This window comes from Pygocentrus nattereri, chromosome 9 (assembly GCF_015220715.1).
Source record: "Pygocentrus nattereri isolate fPygNat1 chromosome 9, fPygNat1.pri, whole genome shotgun sequence".
NCBI lineage: Eukaryota > Metazoa > Chordata > Actinopteri > Characiformes > Serrasalmidae > Pygocentrus > Pygocentrus nattereri.
In genome coordinates this window covers 33887959-33903242 of record NC_051219.1, presented here as the reverse complement: position 1 = coordinate 33903242, position 15284 = coordinate 33887959, and the positions used below count along the sequence as shown (strand labels likewise).

General features: G+C 40.2%; 1 protein-coding gene across 11 annotated transcripts in view; it reads left to right on the top strand.

Moving 5' to 3' along the window:
• camta1a (calmodulin binding transcription activator 1a) overlaps nt 1-15284 on the top strand; it is a 589880-nt gene that overhangs the window by 529774 nt on the left and 44822 nt on the right. For 8 of the 11 annotated variants that reach the window (XM_017708645.2, XM_037541383.1, XM_017708625.2 and 5 more), the window contains 2 exons: nt 1529-1655; nt 3422-3556. In XM_017708645.2, coding sequence (XP_017564134.1) covers nt 1529-1655; nt 3422-3556 — 262 coding nt within the window. Of the gene's footprint in view, nt 1-1528; nt 1656-3421; nt 3557-7627; nt 7703-14261; nt 14960-15284 lie in introns of those variants that run through there. The other 3 variants (XM_037541388.1, XM_037541385.1, XM_037541387.1) reach the window with 3 other exon arrangements.

Genomic DNA, 15284 nt, shown 5'->3' with positions numbered 1-15284 from the left:
AACATTGATATTATTGAGACGAATGGACTTGTTTGCATTTACATCACTTCAGCTGGTTTCCTGATTTTTAATCTGCAACAAGAAACTGGCAAACTCTTAAAAGTGGCAAAGTTGAAGTCAGCTTCTTATTCATCAGCTTCTTGATTGAATATTCCTGTTCCATCTTAAATGGTGCCACAGCTACATTCTGGCACCTCAAGCAAGAAACTCTACTTTTGCGGAGATGCGAGAAAAGCGTCTATAGCTGAGCTAAAGCTTAAAGCAGAGCAAAATAAGTCTGCATTTTAGATTAATTTTGCTAGCCTACTCTAGCACATCAGCACATGCTGAGACATATTTACAGCCAAGATGTTAAAATGGACATAAAATGTTGTGACTCACAAGGTGGATTGATTTTTATTGAAAGGATATTTATTGTGGCTCTTCTTAACATTTGGATTGCTGACCGCTGACCTAGACATTATGCAGAGGTTATTAAAGAGATTTGACACTTGTATATCTCATTTGCTAAGAACAACTGAGCAATTTTTAGAAAACCAAAAGTTATTGTTTTATGGCATCACTGCAAAAGCCTCTTTATTTTAAAGAGTGTACTGACTGACATTTTAATTATGGTCATATTATGATCAATTATGGTCATTTTCAGATTTTTAATGTCGTTTGATGTGTACATGAATTTTAACCAGTGTGCTAACTAAAGCCTACTTTTTTGAAGAAACTTTGATAACCTTGCCTTCCAAGATTCTAGGTTTTAGCTTATCCATCAATAGTTAACAGCAAAATCATGAATCAGGGAATAAGAGTAGTTTTTTAATACTGAATCGCTAATAAATTGACTTCTGCAATTGCAGTGTATAACAACAAGAGGGCAGCATTCTATCACAAATATTAGACACACATATCGTACATTTAAATCCACAGTCTTTCACACGATGGCAGTAAATCATTTCTTTCTCCTAACACTGTAGGGAAGAAGCCTGCCATAGTAAGCCCCCCTCCAACCCCTAGGACTCTATTGCTCTGTTTATAACAATGAAGTGGAATCATTAAGACATAAACCAAGGCCTCAACTTAATTTTGAAATATATTTTTTCCTAATGTACTTAATAACACAGTTAAATGATAAATTGATGCAAGATTCACAAGAAGAGCTTCTAATCCCAGGTAGGGTCTTATCTCCCTTTCTTTTTCGTGCTATGAAAACAGAGTTGTCTGTTGTTCCAGTTTATTTTCACTGATAGTTCAGAGGTTTTTTCAACATCATCCTGCACATACACCGATGTGTTTTAGCGTTACAGTAAATAGGCATTGTTCTTAAGTGGGGCATTTCCCTCAGTTTTCCAACAGTGCATAAAAGGTAAAAAGATTAACACTAGTTCAGTTAAAAATGGGAAGTTCTGAGCTTTGTGGAAACCTTTATATAGTAATAACTTGTTCCAAGAGTTTTTATAAGGTTTTAAAATACATATCTGTAAATAAACTGTGTACATTGTAATGGTTAAATGTTAAGTGTGTGTGTATGTTGCAGGGTGGGGTGAAGGTGCTGATCACTGGCCCATGGCAGGAGGCAAGCAGTCACTACAGCTGCCTGTTTGATCAGATTTCTGTCCCAGCCTCCCTCATCCAGCCTGGCGTACTGCGCTGCTACTGCCCTGGTAAGCTGCCCACAACCGCTGTTTAAGAGGTTAAACAAATGAAATATGACATGTTTAACTCTTAACTCTTTTGTGCAGTAAGCACTGTAAATTATTTGGAAACTATTATAAAACTACTATGTACGTCACAGCAATGCAAATGTCAGAGGCCTTCCAGTCTTCATTTATTTCACCCTGTATGTTACACATACGAGGAACTTATCTTTGTGAGCACACATGTATGACATGTAACATACTGAACAGACAAGCACACAGACTATTAACAAGTATTTAACTAAAAGACAAGTAAATTATAAATTGAATAAAAGAATAATTAAGATTAATCAAGAGCCAATGTTAAAGGAGCTAAAACAGATGTATCAGTTCAAATGCAGGCCTGAGGAGACATGTAATCATAATTATTCTACACTCTCAGAAATTCAGAAATAAAGGTACGACACTGTCTCTGGAGCAGTTCCCCTCTTGACACTCTGGTGGTACCCTCGAGGGTACATCTCAGTACCTTTAGTCTGGGAACATCATTGTACCATAATCCATTGAACTGGTATTTTCTTGCTGTATTGACTCCACATGCCCCATCTCGTCTCCAGGCTTTTATTTTATTGTTCTGTTTTAAAATATTAGGTTTTGAAAAGGTACAAATATGTACTATTCACCTTTTGGACCGTAAAACCACTGTTGTAGGGAACATTTACATTGTTTGTACCTTAATGAATGAAAAATTGTACCTGCACAGAACCTTTATTTCAGTGCATTGTTACTGTCCAAAGAAAAAGTTATATCTCTTTAATCTACTTACTTTTAATCTAAGTCCAAGTAAAAAGACTGATATACAGAAGAGGCCATGCGCTGTTTCTATAAGTTTCTGAATTGTTATTTTGAGATATTGAGTTAATTGTCTTGTAATCTCAAGATAACTTTGTTATCATGAGATAACAGTATGAGTAACTCTTTATCTCAAGATGACTTTATCTTGAGATAACAATATAATGCACTCATTATTTCCAGATAAAAATGTTTGAAATATAGCGATAACTCATTGTTTCAATCATTTTTTGAATAATAATATGATGGTCATAATCATATTATTTATTATATTATAATCATATTATATTATTTATCATATATTAATAATATGATTAACTCATTGTCTCAGCAATATAATTAACCTGTTATTTTCAGAAATTAACTTATCTTGAAATAAGATAACTAATATAACTAAAATAACAACTTTGTTATCCTGCCATCACCCGTGATTTCCAGATAACGTTTGCTATCTTGAGATAACAAGATACTTCATTATTTCAAGATAACTTTGTTATCGTGTTATCTTGAGATCACAAGATAATTAATACGTAGCACTATGTGAGAATATAATTATCTTACATCTCCTCAGAAAGACCTCTTAGAGAGAACTTGTGCTGAACTGTTTTAGGGCAGTCTTTGACTTTTGCACAGTACTGTATTTGTATGAGAGGAATTAAAAAATGGATGTAAAGGTTAATCCACTCACCACACGTCAGTAATCAATAAACGTCTGTCTACTGAACATTCCATTTTTTCAAACATGCCAAAAGCTGCTGTTCACATGATATTACCCCTGTGGCCCTGGCTTTTAATTGAGCAGTGTTCCTGCAGCCTCTGGGGTCTGCTGCTGTCAAACCGAGCATGAGAAGTGCTGGCTGAAGTCTCCTGGGCATTGATGCGATTTCCTCTTGCTGTCACTCTAATGACTAATGTGCGCTTCTCTCTTTGTCACTCCGCAGCCCATGACACAGGGCTGGTGACTCTGCAGGTTGCAGTCAGTAATCAGATCATCTCTAACTCTGTGGTGTTTGAGTACAAGGCCCGCGCGCTGCCCTCACTGCCCTCATCCCAGCACGACTGGCTCTCTCTGGACGGTAAGATTACCTTTATTTAATTTCTGCTCAGTGCTTCTGTCTTGCTTCTGTCCATGTCCAGTAAATGTCTGTGGGTTTTGTTTTGTTGGCGTGATTATGATTTGTAGGCTGTGACTGGGTAAATGACTGGTCCCTCTGGAATAAAAAATGTGTTCACAGCTCAGTTGGATCAGTGAATGTTGGCCTGAAAGGGGGCAAGCACAAAGACTATAGGCTACATACAGTACTAGGACACAATGTTTTGTGATTAAATACAAATATTATTTAATTACAAATAATATTACCAGCACAACAATTTGAGTGCACTATAAAATCTTTGAAATTATAACATGAATTTCAGAATTCCGTAGTATTTGAAAAGGATCTCGCATAATGTCAGAAAGTGTGGTGGACGTGTGATCGACAGATTGATGGATCATGCTAAAAAAATGGATGCGATTCTGAACTGATTGGTGCTTGTTTGGCAGTAATAACTATATTCCACTGAATGACCCCATTAGTCTTTATATATGCACTTTTAATGGGACACATGAACTAGTGGAGAAAGTTTCTTAAGTTGGTAATAATTATATAATTATTTAATTGTTGTACCTTCGCCTGCGGCTTTTCTAATTACCCCACATTTGTATTGCCCGATTAAATCTGCGTTGTATAGTCACAGAGGCGGTGTGATGGAGGAGAGTTCATTCTGCATTTCTGACAAATTCAGAGGAGGTTAATGTAGCTTCTGTCCTCAGGGTCTGGAGCTAGACTAGCAGCAGACCACTAGAGGGTGTCAGAGTGCTGTAGCTCGGAAACCAATAGCTTTAATGGGGAGCCAACCTCATTTTTTCCAAATTTCTGCATAATTAAATGGTTAAGTTGTAAACAGAGTTGTTCAGCGTGGTTTGATGTGAAATGATCTGGTCAAAAGAAACTTACCAGGCCAGAATTATTCACAACTAGACTTCTGGAATCTTTAATAACTAAAATCTATCTCACCGAAAGCTTTTACATTAAACGGTTGCCTGGTATTGTTTTATAGTAGTTTTGAAATAAGGTTTTGGCCTGAAACTTATTTGTTTTGAAGTTACTACTATTTTATCATCTACTTTACATATAAAACGGCAGAAAACGTGTATGTTCACTGGTCACTGGATACTAAATAAAATGGCTACTGTAGATAGACATCACAAACACTGGTTCCTGTCACCACCACTGTAAACCAAGTCTGGTAAGTTTATTTACAATGAACTATTTCACATCCAGCCACTCTGAATTAATATGTTTACACCTCAGTGATTAAATTATGTAGAAATTTCCCTGGTGTCAGCAGTTTCATATTGAAGGTCCCAAGTTCATCCCAAATCTATGACTTTTTTCTAATAGGAGCAGTGGAAAGAGTTGTGTGTCTGTCTGTGAACTCGTCTCTAATTATGAGCCTTAGGAACTCTTTTAAGATGCTGTTGATGGTTCGCCCAGTGTGCTTTAATCTGGCTTAGAACTTGAGTGCCAAAGAGAGCATGTGTAAAAAGGTGATTTATATAAAGGTTAAAGGCATTAGGGTCAAAGGCATAACAGCTTTTCAGTTTCCTGAGACCTTCCGCTCCTTCACCGAATCTGATGTGGAAATGTTTGCTACATCTTCAGTTTTCATAACGAAATGTCTTAATGGTTGAAAGAGTAAACCGATGTCCTTGACAGCATTACTATAGTTCAGCCTCGCTGAGTGAGTGGGTAATTCCACATATACAGCACAACATACAGTGAATATACAGGATGGCACTGGTGAAAATGTGTAAATATGAAACATTTATTTTTAATAACAGTCAATATGGGATTAATTAATGTTCAGTACAGAGTATGGAGAACAGATGAAGATATTATGCAGTATTTGGAAACTTTAATGACGTAACCATTGGTGGAAGTTCTTTAGGTTACTTCATCAAATATATTTGTTTCAGAGAAGAACACTTTTCACACTATTACTGTGGAAAAATACTGGAGAAGAATTCCGGCTGCGCTACAGATTCTGTAAAGCACCGAGGTGGAACACTAAATTCTGGGGCTGCTTTTCTTACAGTGGTGTCACTGATAGCTCCATAACCTCAGTAGTATAGATATGCGTTTCAGGCACTAACCTGTAAAGAAACTGCCCAAACAATAATGATCCAAAACACAACAACAAAAGAATGCTAAAAACTAAATTACAGCCCTGGATTGATCTGTGTAAAATAAATAGCACTTGGTCTGACACAATAAACTTAAAAAAAAAAAAGAAGTATGGCTCAAATAGCAAAATACTTTTTGGTTCTATTGTACATAAAGTTCTATGCAAATATTTGTGCACCTTGGTCAAATTAGTTTGTGTTGATTTTCTAAGAGAAAATAAGTACACAGCCTAATAATCCAGTAATAATCCGGCACATAGCTCAATCGAAATAGAATACAACCATGTAAACACCTCAATCAGAGTAGGATTCAAGGATTCAAGGAGATTTTATTGTCATTCGCATCACATGGTACATGAGGTGGAACGAAATTAAGATCTCATGGTCCAGTTTACACCCAAGAGCTGTTATTAAAATAGATAAAGTACACAAGAGAGGGAGAGTAGGAAGTTAGCAGCAATATGAAGTCCAGAGTGCAAGTTTGCTATAGCAGCATGATATTGACTTAGAGCAGTGGATAAAGTGTCTAGATAAAGTGTCTCAGTGCGGTTTAAAGTGACAGTGCCACTTAGACTAGACCAGTTGAGGCCATTCGGGATAAAGTTTCTATCCGATACGAATGAGGTGGGTAATCCTGTAAATAATCTGTTAAATAGAATAGTAGCTACGTTAACGCCTGCATCTGATTACGTTCCAACCGCAAAGTTTAAGAACGTTGAGTGTTGAGTAAGTGAGCATATGAACATTTCAGTCTTATTCTATAAACAGAATGTATTCAATCAGATTGGCTATAACACTTGTAATGTATTACTTGTAATGTAACACTTGCATGTAAACAGAGACACTTTTCATTTGAATTTAAGATATTGTCCTGTACAAAAGTTATAAGTTAAAAGATTAACTTTCTTAACTTTAAATAGAAGTTGTATTTTTACTATGTACCATTGCTCTATTCAACATGGATTTTTACATGGATTTTGTAAAGGGCTGCTGGGCCAGTAGTGGGCTGGAGGTTAGGGAACCAGCTTTGTGACAGGAAGGTTGCTAGTTCGATCCCCTCAGCTGACGGGACATGGTTGAAGTGCCCTTGAGCAAGGCACCTGACCCTCAACTGCTCCTTGGGTGCTATGGATAGGACTGCCCACTGCTCTGGGCAAGTGTGCTCACTGCCCCCTTGTTTGTGTGTGTGTGTGTGTGTGTGTGTGTGTGTGTGTGTGTTACTGCACAGATGGATTAAATGCAGAGGTGAATTTCCCCGCTGTGGGATTAAAGGGTAACTTATTTTCAAATTCTGTAAAAAAAATTAAAATAAAATAAAAACAACAAAAATGTTTGTTTCAACAGTGACAATATAAATATGCAGATACACACTGCATTTAATCTGTGTTCATTTAATGTTTCATGACACAACATATTTTAAGGAATGTTGAACTATTTGTATTGATTCATTAAATATTGGCACAGTATAAAGGTCCTCTGTTTTCAAATGGTGTAAAACAAATATTTAAAAAATTTATTTAAAGGTTTATTTTCAAATCGTCTAGGTGTGCATAAGAAATGAAGACGATGGCCTTCTAACAGCCCTGAGTGTGCGTGTTAAATTTACACAGCCAAAAGGCCATGGCAGATAATCCCATCACTTGTCCTCTTAAAGCCTGGTAAAACAGACCCGGGCCAGCACATTTGCCTCAGCGCTGGCCGGCCTGGCTCAAACAAGGGCTTTGGCGTCAAAGAGCTTATGAAAATATTGGAGCATATGGACAATGTGACGTGCTTGCCAATTTGACGTCTGCGGCACTAATCTGTTTGCGCTGATCAGCTGATGGGAGCTTTAGCCAAGACAAGCAATCCCAGTGAAGAGTCTGGGCAGTGTGCTGTGAGACGGGCAGTGTACGGCTAGCGCATGTGTGCCAGAGTAAACGTACGGAGCTCAGAGCAGGACAGAGTGGACTGAGCCGAGCCAGGAGCACAGCACGGCCCTCAGAACAGGACAACAGTAAGAGACAATGGAGCAAAGAGCATACACATAAACAAACAAAACCTCACATCTGCACCAAAGTAACTTTACAGGAGACAGAAGAACAGTTTTAACTGCCAACATAAGTTAATGTAGAGATTTTACTCATTTTGTATATCTGTTGGTCTGTTTGTTTGAAACTTTACCTATAACATCTGCCTACTGTACCTATCCTGTTGTTCACAAAGTGTGAATGGAACTTTATAATTTGTTTCACAGCAGTCGTTTACTGTTGCTATGATGATAACACACAGTGTGCTTAACCTGGCCCCAAAATCCTGTTCATTTGTCAGACCAACCTGACTGGTTAAATTCAAACAGGCACAGAATTAAACCAATCAATTCTAAGGAAGCATATCAAGTAAAGTTTATCTTTATTCCATTAACTTTTTTGTTAAGCAAAGCATCTCAGTTTTCATGCAAAAAATTCATTTTTTAAATAAATATTGTGATATTGGCCTGCACAATATAGATATTACAGTAGGCAGCAATATGCAAATGTTCCCCTTAACAAAATAAATGTTTTACTGTGTGTATGCTGACCAACCTCAGACATTCCATATGGGTTTCTACAGGTACTAGAATAAATCAAACCATTCATATGATCCAAAAATACTTGGTCAAATCTTTGGTAAAAGTAATGTAGGCCAGCCTTTAACCATACCACATCAAATATTCAGAGTGTAAACTGTAACCTGGGTGAATCTCATCTGCAATTACCAACATCATAGAGACATTTAAATAATAAATATAATCCTAAAGCAGTTCAACAAAACATAGAACACTAGGGCACTTTTAACAGTGAGGACATCAAAATTTGAATAAATCTGAATAAAACAATAAAATAAGACGTTCCACAACAAAGGTTTCAGTGGTAACACTTTATTTGGATAGTCCACCTTAGATGCTCTCTAGATACTTCATTTACTTTCAAGTTACATTCAACTAAATATCTACTAAATTGACTATAATTTTCTGAACCTGGCTCTAATCCTAAACTTAACCTTAACTTCAACCCAAAACCTAAGCCCAACCCTCGGCCTAGTCCTAGCCCTAGCTCTGGTCCAAATTCTAACCCTAACCCCACCACTGTTTCGAGTTTCAACAGATAGTTTAACAATTTGAAAACCTGTAGTTAATCTATAGGTGACTGTAGCACGGCATGTGGTACCCCGGGCTCAAGGAGGACGCTGGAGACAGGATTCAGCGCTGCAGCAGCCATATCTTTATTTTCCAAAGTAAACAAACAAAACCAACCAACGCTCAGCTAGCTAGACCTTTCAGTCTCCACCTATAGCTTTTCAGCTCTTTAGTCTTCTTCTGCTACTCTTTCTCTCTCTCTCTCAGCTCGTTTTTAAAGGCGCTCACGCTGCCAGGCAGATGAGAATCGGCTGGCTCTCATTACAGACAGCCTGAGCATCGGAGCCGAGAAGGAACGAGAGCTCGCCACTCCGCCTCCCTGTTATCGCCCCCAACTGGCAGCTCGGCCACCCGGGTCGAATATAGCGGCCTCGCTGCGTAACAGGGGGCGGGGCCCGGGCAGCGGAGCTTGGGACTGCTCCTTCCTCTGATGCCTCTAGTGGTCGCTACCAGTGTTATCCTCCTCCTCCCACCGTCACTCCCACACTTCGGGAGAGCTCAGGCTTGGCGCTCCGCCCCTCCACACTCTCTCCTCGGCGTCCTCACCGAGGTCCGTCCCTGCTGAGTGTTCGGGGGCGCGTGCCACAGGGACTACAGTGAATTATCCAAATTAAATGACACCAATAAAACAGTTGCAGGCTGGGTGGAGGTGGTATACACGTATATCCCACTGCACTTGCAATATGCAGCATCAATATTCTGACCATTTTTGGGCACAGTTTCTATTTTCTGGGATTAAATTATTTGCAAAAAATAAAACATGTTCAATTCAGTGACTGTGAATTAAAATGTGCAAAAGGGTGTTCTCTGCAGAGGATATATTAACTTATTTTCACTTAGAAAATCAACAAAACATGCAATTTGACCTGGGGTGCCCAAACCTTTGCATATGACTGTGTGTGAATCTCCATTTTATACAGACACAGGCCAGTGCCAGTTCATTAAACCATGTTAAAAAAAATAGGTCAGGTCATGGCCTGCGTGGCTCCGTCCCCCTTCCGCAGCACTTATACAGTAAATACTGGAGAGCTCTGAGACCTGGGAACAGTCCTAGTCCATAGATTCTGTTGGTGACTCCCAGTTAGTAACTAGGAGATTACAGTGTATGTGAATGTGTATGCACATATTTATTGCTGCTGTCGGAAGAAAACCTTGATCTGAAAAAAAATCTCCATTTTTGTTGTTTTTCAGTTTTTGACATAATTTAATTTGAAATGCCTGTTGGCCTTTACATTGTGTGTAAGTTTCATGATGAATAGACAAAAAAAAACAGCACAAAATGACCTGGAAAAAAATCTGGTTCCATTGACTTACATTGAAAGTAAAGTAGGTTTTTTCCTTCTCCTGTTGTCATTTTGGAGATAAGAGGCTTTCTTCCGACAACAGCGATATGTCTGAGTAAACATACAGCTCACTCCTCTGTCTGCTGTAGGTTCAGGAGAGAGCCTGTGTCTGTGTGTGGTTGGTCTGTGAAGGTGGAGCGAGTGTTGTTGCTGCAGTGTGCATTGACAGGATAAAGTAGGGCATGCTGGAGGAATGTGTGGAAAGGGACAGCTGCAATGCAGACAGCCCTTGAGGGAAAAGCAGTGAGTAACAGTGAGATCGTGCCTCCACTTGAGATGCTCTCTCCATTCACAGAGCTGCTTCACAAGCTCCATTCACTTTACACACATATGGCCAGCCAGGTGTAAGCAATGCACACGTCACTTACCTTTAGTCAACAGTATTCAGTCAGGAACCAATGCTGACAGATGGGGAGTTTAGCAGGTCCAAGTATTTTAAAAAAGAGCATAGTCTTACTATTCATATGGATCTCATCTGAAAATTAACTCTAAAACACTGAACCATATATTGGATAAACAGAATACTCACTAAACAGAATCACTGGGCTTCATTAGTGGAATGAGATATCATGATAAACTTAAATTTCATGTTCCAATAAATACTGTTAAATGTACTCAAATACTACTACATTTCTAAGCCATGTGGTAAACCAAGCAGGCTGAAGGAGTTGTGCATAGATCAATGTGTTGACAGGATATCATTACTGTCAGAACACAAACTTGCTTCTCCAAAATGGAAGAGGGACTAAATGCTAATTTTTAACATAGGCTGTTGTTGGAGTGTTTCTCTTGGTCCTTTCAGAATTAAATGTTCACACATGGTAAAAGACAGCTGGCATTTCCAAATTATGTCACATAAATTTGAAAAAGAATTTCATTGACAGTGACAATATAGAACAGGTAACGTAAGCTCCCCCGCCAAAAAATTTGTCACTTTGCATGTTTAAGGTGGTAGTAACTTCAGGCTCTTGCAGATGACGTTGCACGAGGATGATCAGGCTATAAATATATGCAGGTGTATGACAGGATTCATAGATTGAGAAGCACTGATACAGTGCAATGAATGTCTCATTTGATGTGTGGAAAATGGGTGGCAAAGCATATGTTAATGAAAGGAGTGACTGCATTTGGGTATGCCAAACACCATAGTGTGAGAGAAGTAGCTGACAAATGTAGGTGCATCAAATCATACGATCATACGGGTCTACCAGCAGTGGCAAAAATCCCAGACTACAGGAGATTGTGGCTAAAAGATGAAACTGAGAGACACGGACTACCAGCGTGTTTTATTGCATGTGAATAAAAACACTTCCAGGCAAGAATTGCTTCTAGAAGTCAACGCAGGTCCTTCACAAACAAGTTCTGATCCATTTTCTGCAGGGAACTGCATACCATGAACATATGAAGCAGAGTGTCACACAAAAGGTCTGTGCTCACTTCTGCTCACAAAGTCGCCCAGTTACAGTGGGCAAAGAGACAAAGAAACTGGACTGTTCATGGCTGGAAATGTGTAATCTCGTTTCTGCCTGTATGCTCAGGAAACCTTCAATGAGAACTGCATGCAAGGTGTACGTCAAGCTGGAGGCCCTGTGATGTTCTGGGGGTGTTTTAATGGGTCCTTTGGTTGAGGTGACAGTAAATATGAACCACAATGCTGACACTGTGTTGCTGGACAACCAGATTTTGATTTTGCTCATCATCTTACTGAGAAACATAACATTCCTATACCAGCATTCCAAGATGATGATTCTTGCGTTCACTGGGCTGAAAATTTGACTGATTGGCATGATAAACATTCTGGGCATTCACACATCTGGCCCGGCCCACAAAATCCCCAGAATTGAAAATCTTGTGTGACTACCTGAAACAAAGAGTAAAAAAGAGAGGCATCCACACAATCTGGTTGAACTGTGCAATTCTTTGACATAAGAGTGGCTGAACTTTGATGTCGTCTACATCCACAAACTTGTCCAGTCCATGTCAAATCGAATCACAGTTGTTATTCGTGCTTGTGGTGGTACTACATGCTATTAGCTGTGTATCAGTCACAGGTGACTAAGTTTTTGTCCGGTGAGCTGAGATAGCTGAGAGGGAGCACAAACTAGAAAGGATTAAATCAAACGGAAAATTTATCTTTAAAGTCTGCCTACTGTACCTATCCTGCCGTTCACAAATCCTTGATGGCTCATTTGAAAACATTCCCTGATTTAAAAATGAACAAGTTCACTTATTGTCTTGGGCAGATCATAAACAGCTGCTCTCGTCACACTAACTTATATTAGAAAATGTAAATGAACTTAATTTTTCCCTGAAGGGCTCACACAGCTCAATTAAGTTGAAGGGCAAACCTACAGCCAAACTTCATTTGAGATGGTGACTGTATGTGACCACAGGCTTGACTAGCTAATGTGTAAAGTTGCCATTTTAGATGTACAAGATTTTGGTTCCACAAGTTATTTTGGCCTGGAGTGAAATATGCATCTTCATCTGGAGCAAGAGCATTAGGTTTTTAGTATTATATACAATGGGGTCCAAAAGTCTGAGGGCACTAGTTAAAATGCTTCTACATTTTTCATTACAAATGATATTGTCAGCATAGCAATATGAATGAAAAGTATAACTCTGAAATATTTTCGAATTCCTTTGTGTTTGGCTCAAGGAGACCTTCTTTTCCAGGTTGCCACACCACTTCAACGATTTACCTGTAAACAGCACATTACAGTACAATAGAACGTGTTTTTTGTCATATATGTGACATGAGGTAAGGTCGGTTTTAGTATTTAAATGAAAACAGACAGACTTGTGAGTAAACCTCAAATTAAAACCAGGGAACATGGATGAATGAACCAAAAGAAATAAAATCCTGGAATAAAATCTTGTTACACTGACACAGGAATTTAAGTTGCCATTTGTAGTTACTGTTCTGGAGGTACACGGTTTGTTTCGACAGGCTATCTGGGCCTGAAGTGATCTGTGGATCTTCTTTTGGGATCGGAGCATTTGGAGATATGGTGATGTGTGAAGAGCTGTGTGGATGCTGTGTACTTATTAACCTCTTTTAATAAACTAGGCTCCTTGGCTGGCTGAAGGAAGCCTCCCTGGAGCAGTTTATCTGTAAATGTAAAGTACACCATGGTTTTTCATGAGGTGAGGTTGGCTTTGATGTATGAGTGAGGTCAGATACACTTGCGATTAAACTCCATTGATAATGTCCCCAGCTGGCACGTGGCTCTAGTGAATATGAATCCAGATGTTCCAGTGGACAACAGCTGCAGTCTTTTCGCCTCAGAGATCGAGCCATTAGCTGCAGACACAGCGCACAGGCGAAACGACGCTTAGTTCCATTTCTGCTGTTTCACACTGAGGTCTCCTTTTCTTCTTCCTTCGCGCCTTCATTTGTCATAATGCAGAAAGGGGGAGGGGCCTGTTTTGTCTGTTTTTTTCCTTTCTTTTTCTCTGCCTCAGTTCTGTTCTTCTATTCGTCTCTCTCTCCCTCTCTCTCTCTCTCTCTCTCTCTCTCTCTGCAGCATTGCAGGTACGGAGCCAACGGCAGGACAAAAAAGGGGAGAGTAAACGACAGTTGTAGCCACGACAATCGCCCGCTTAGCTTTTCTCCTTTGTTTATTTTTGTTAATTCTATTGCTTTTTCTCCTCCCCATCGCCATGCCCAAACCACACCGTATGACGAGGCTGAAGCCAGCTTCTTATTCGCAAGCTTCTTGTTCAAATTTCCCGTTCCACCTTAAATGGTGCAGTAGTTACATTCTGGCGCCTGAGGCACACTTTAAGGTGGAACGGGAAAATTCGAACAAGAAGCCTGCGAATTAGAAGCGTATCGTATCGTAAGCGTAAGCCTCGTATCGTACTTACCGAGTTATTATGAGGCCAAACGGCTCGGAGCGCCACTCCTCACGCTACTTGAGTCTTTTTTGTCGACTGTTTTTTTTTAGAAACCCCGTTTTCTGCACCGAGCCGAAGAGAGAAAGCTAAGCGCGCGTGACTTGGCGTTTGTCTTTGGCGGAGTTTTCAGATGGAAGAGGTGAAACACAGAAAAGGCTTCATGTCGTCTTCTTAACAGTCGGTAGTATTTGCCGCGAGCGAGCCGCGCTATCCGCCGCCGTATGGAGCACGAGCTTTTTAAATGGCGCGAGGTGCTGGTCCAGGAAACCAGGGCGCGTGTTTACCTGCGGCACGTGCCGCGTTTTTTCCCGCCACCCGTATTCAGCCAAACCACGCCCACTGAGCGATGATTGGGTAGTGGCTCATAGTCAAAAGCAGTGAGCGCTCCTCACTAGTATTCAGCGCTGGCGCAAGAGGCGGAGCGCCGCTGGCCAATCCAACCGAAGGGGGCGTGGCTTGGGGGAATGCAGGTGGGAAACAAAAAAAAAATATCCAACAGGACGCGGTTTTGCCTTTTTTACCGCAGGCTGGTGGAGCTGGAAGGGAGGAGGAGGAGGGAGAGAGACGGAGAGTAGCGAGCTATGGGAGCGCGTGAAATGAGCGGGCTTTCTGTTTCTCTTCCTCTCCAGCTCGACGCTCCTCCACTTTTTGTTGTGTTGCTGGTGTAACCCCCCTGTTCAGCAGCGTCCTTGCTAAAGTAGGAGGAATTTTGATCTTTCCACACACGCTGAGGCGCGAGCGGGTCAGGATGCCGATGAATGCCACTTGCTTTTCCTAAAGACAAGGAGAGCGAGCGTTTGCATTGCAGGGGGGACCCCATGGACAGTGAGCTAGAAGGTTGGACACGTTTTCAGTAAGCCTAGCGTGGTGTGTATGCCTGTGTATGTGTTTGTGGGCGTGTAGTGTTTTCTGTGAGGGGGAAAGTTGTTACATCAGTGGGGGACCAAGTTGTGATGTGCTCTTCAGCATGTTGCTGTGGCCAGTATAGTGGCCTTTATATGGACCACATGTTATATGAAAAGAGCCTATGGGTCCCAACTTCATCACTCCTCATAAATAACCCATTTGTTTTTGTATTCAACCCTCCTGTCAGCCTCAGGTGAGGTTAGTGACACCTTGAGCAACACAGCTGCAGCGGTTGCTGTTAATTATGGGCAAGTTTAACAAAGCAGTGAAGT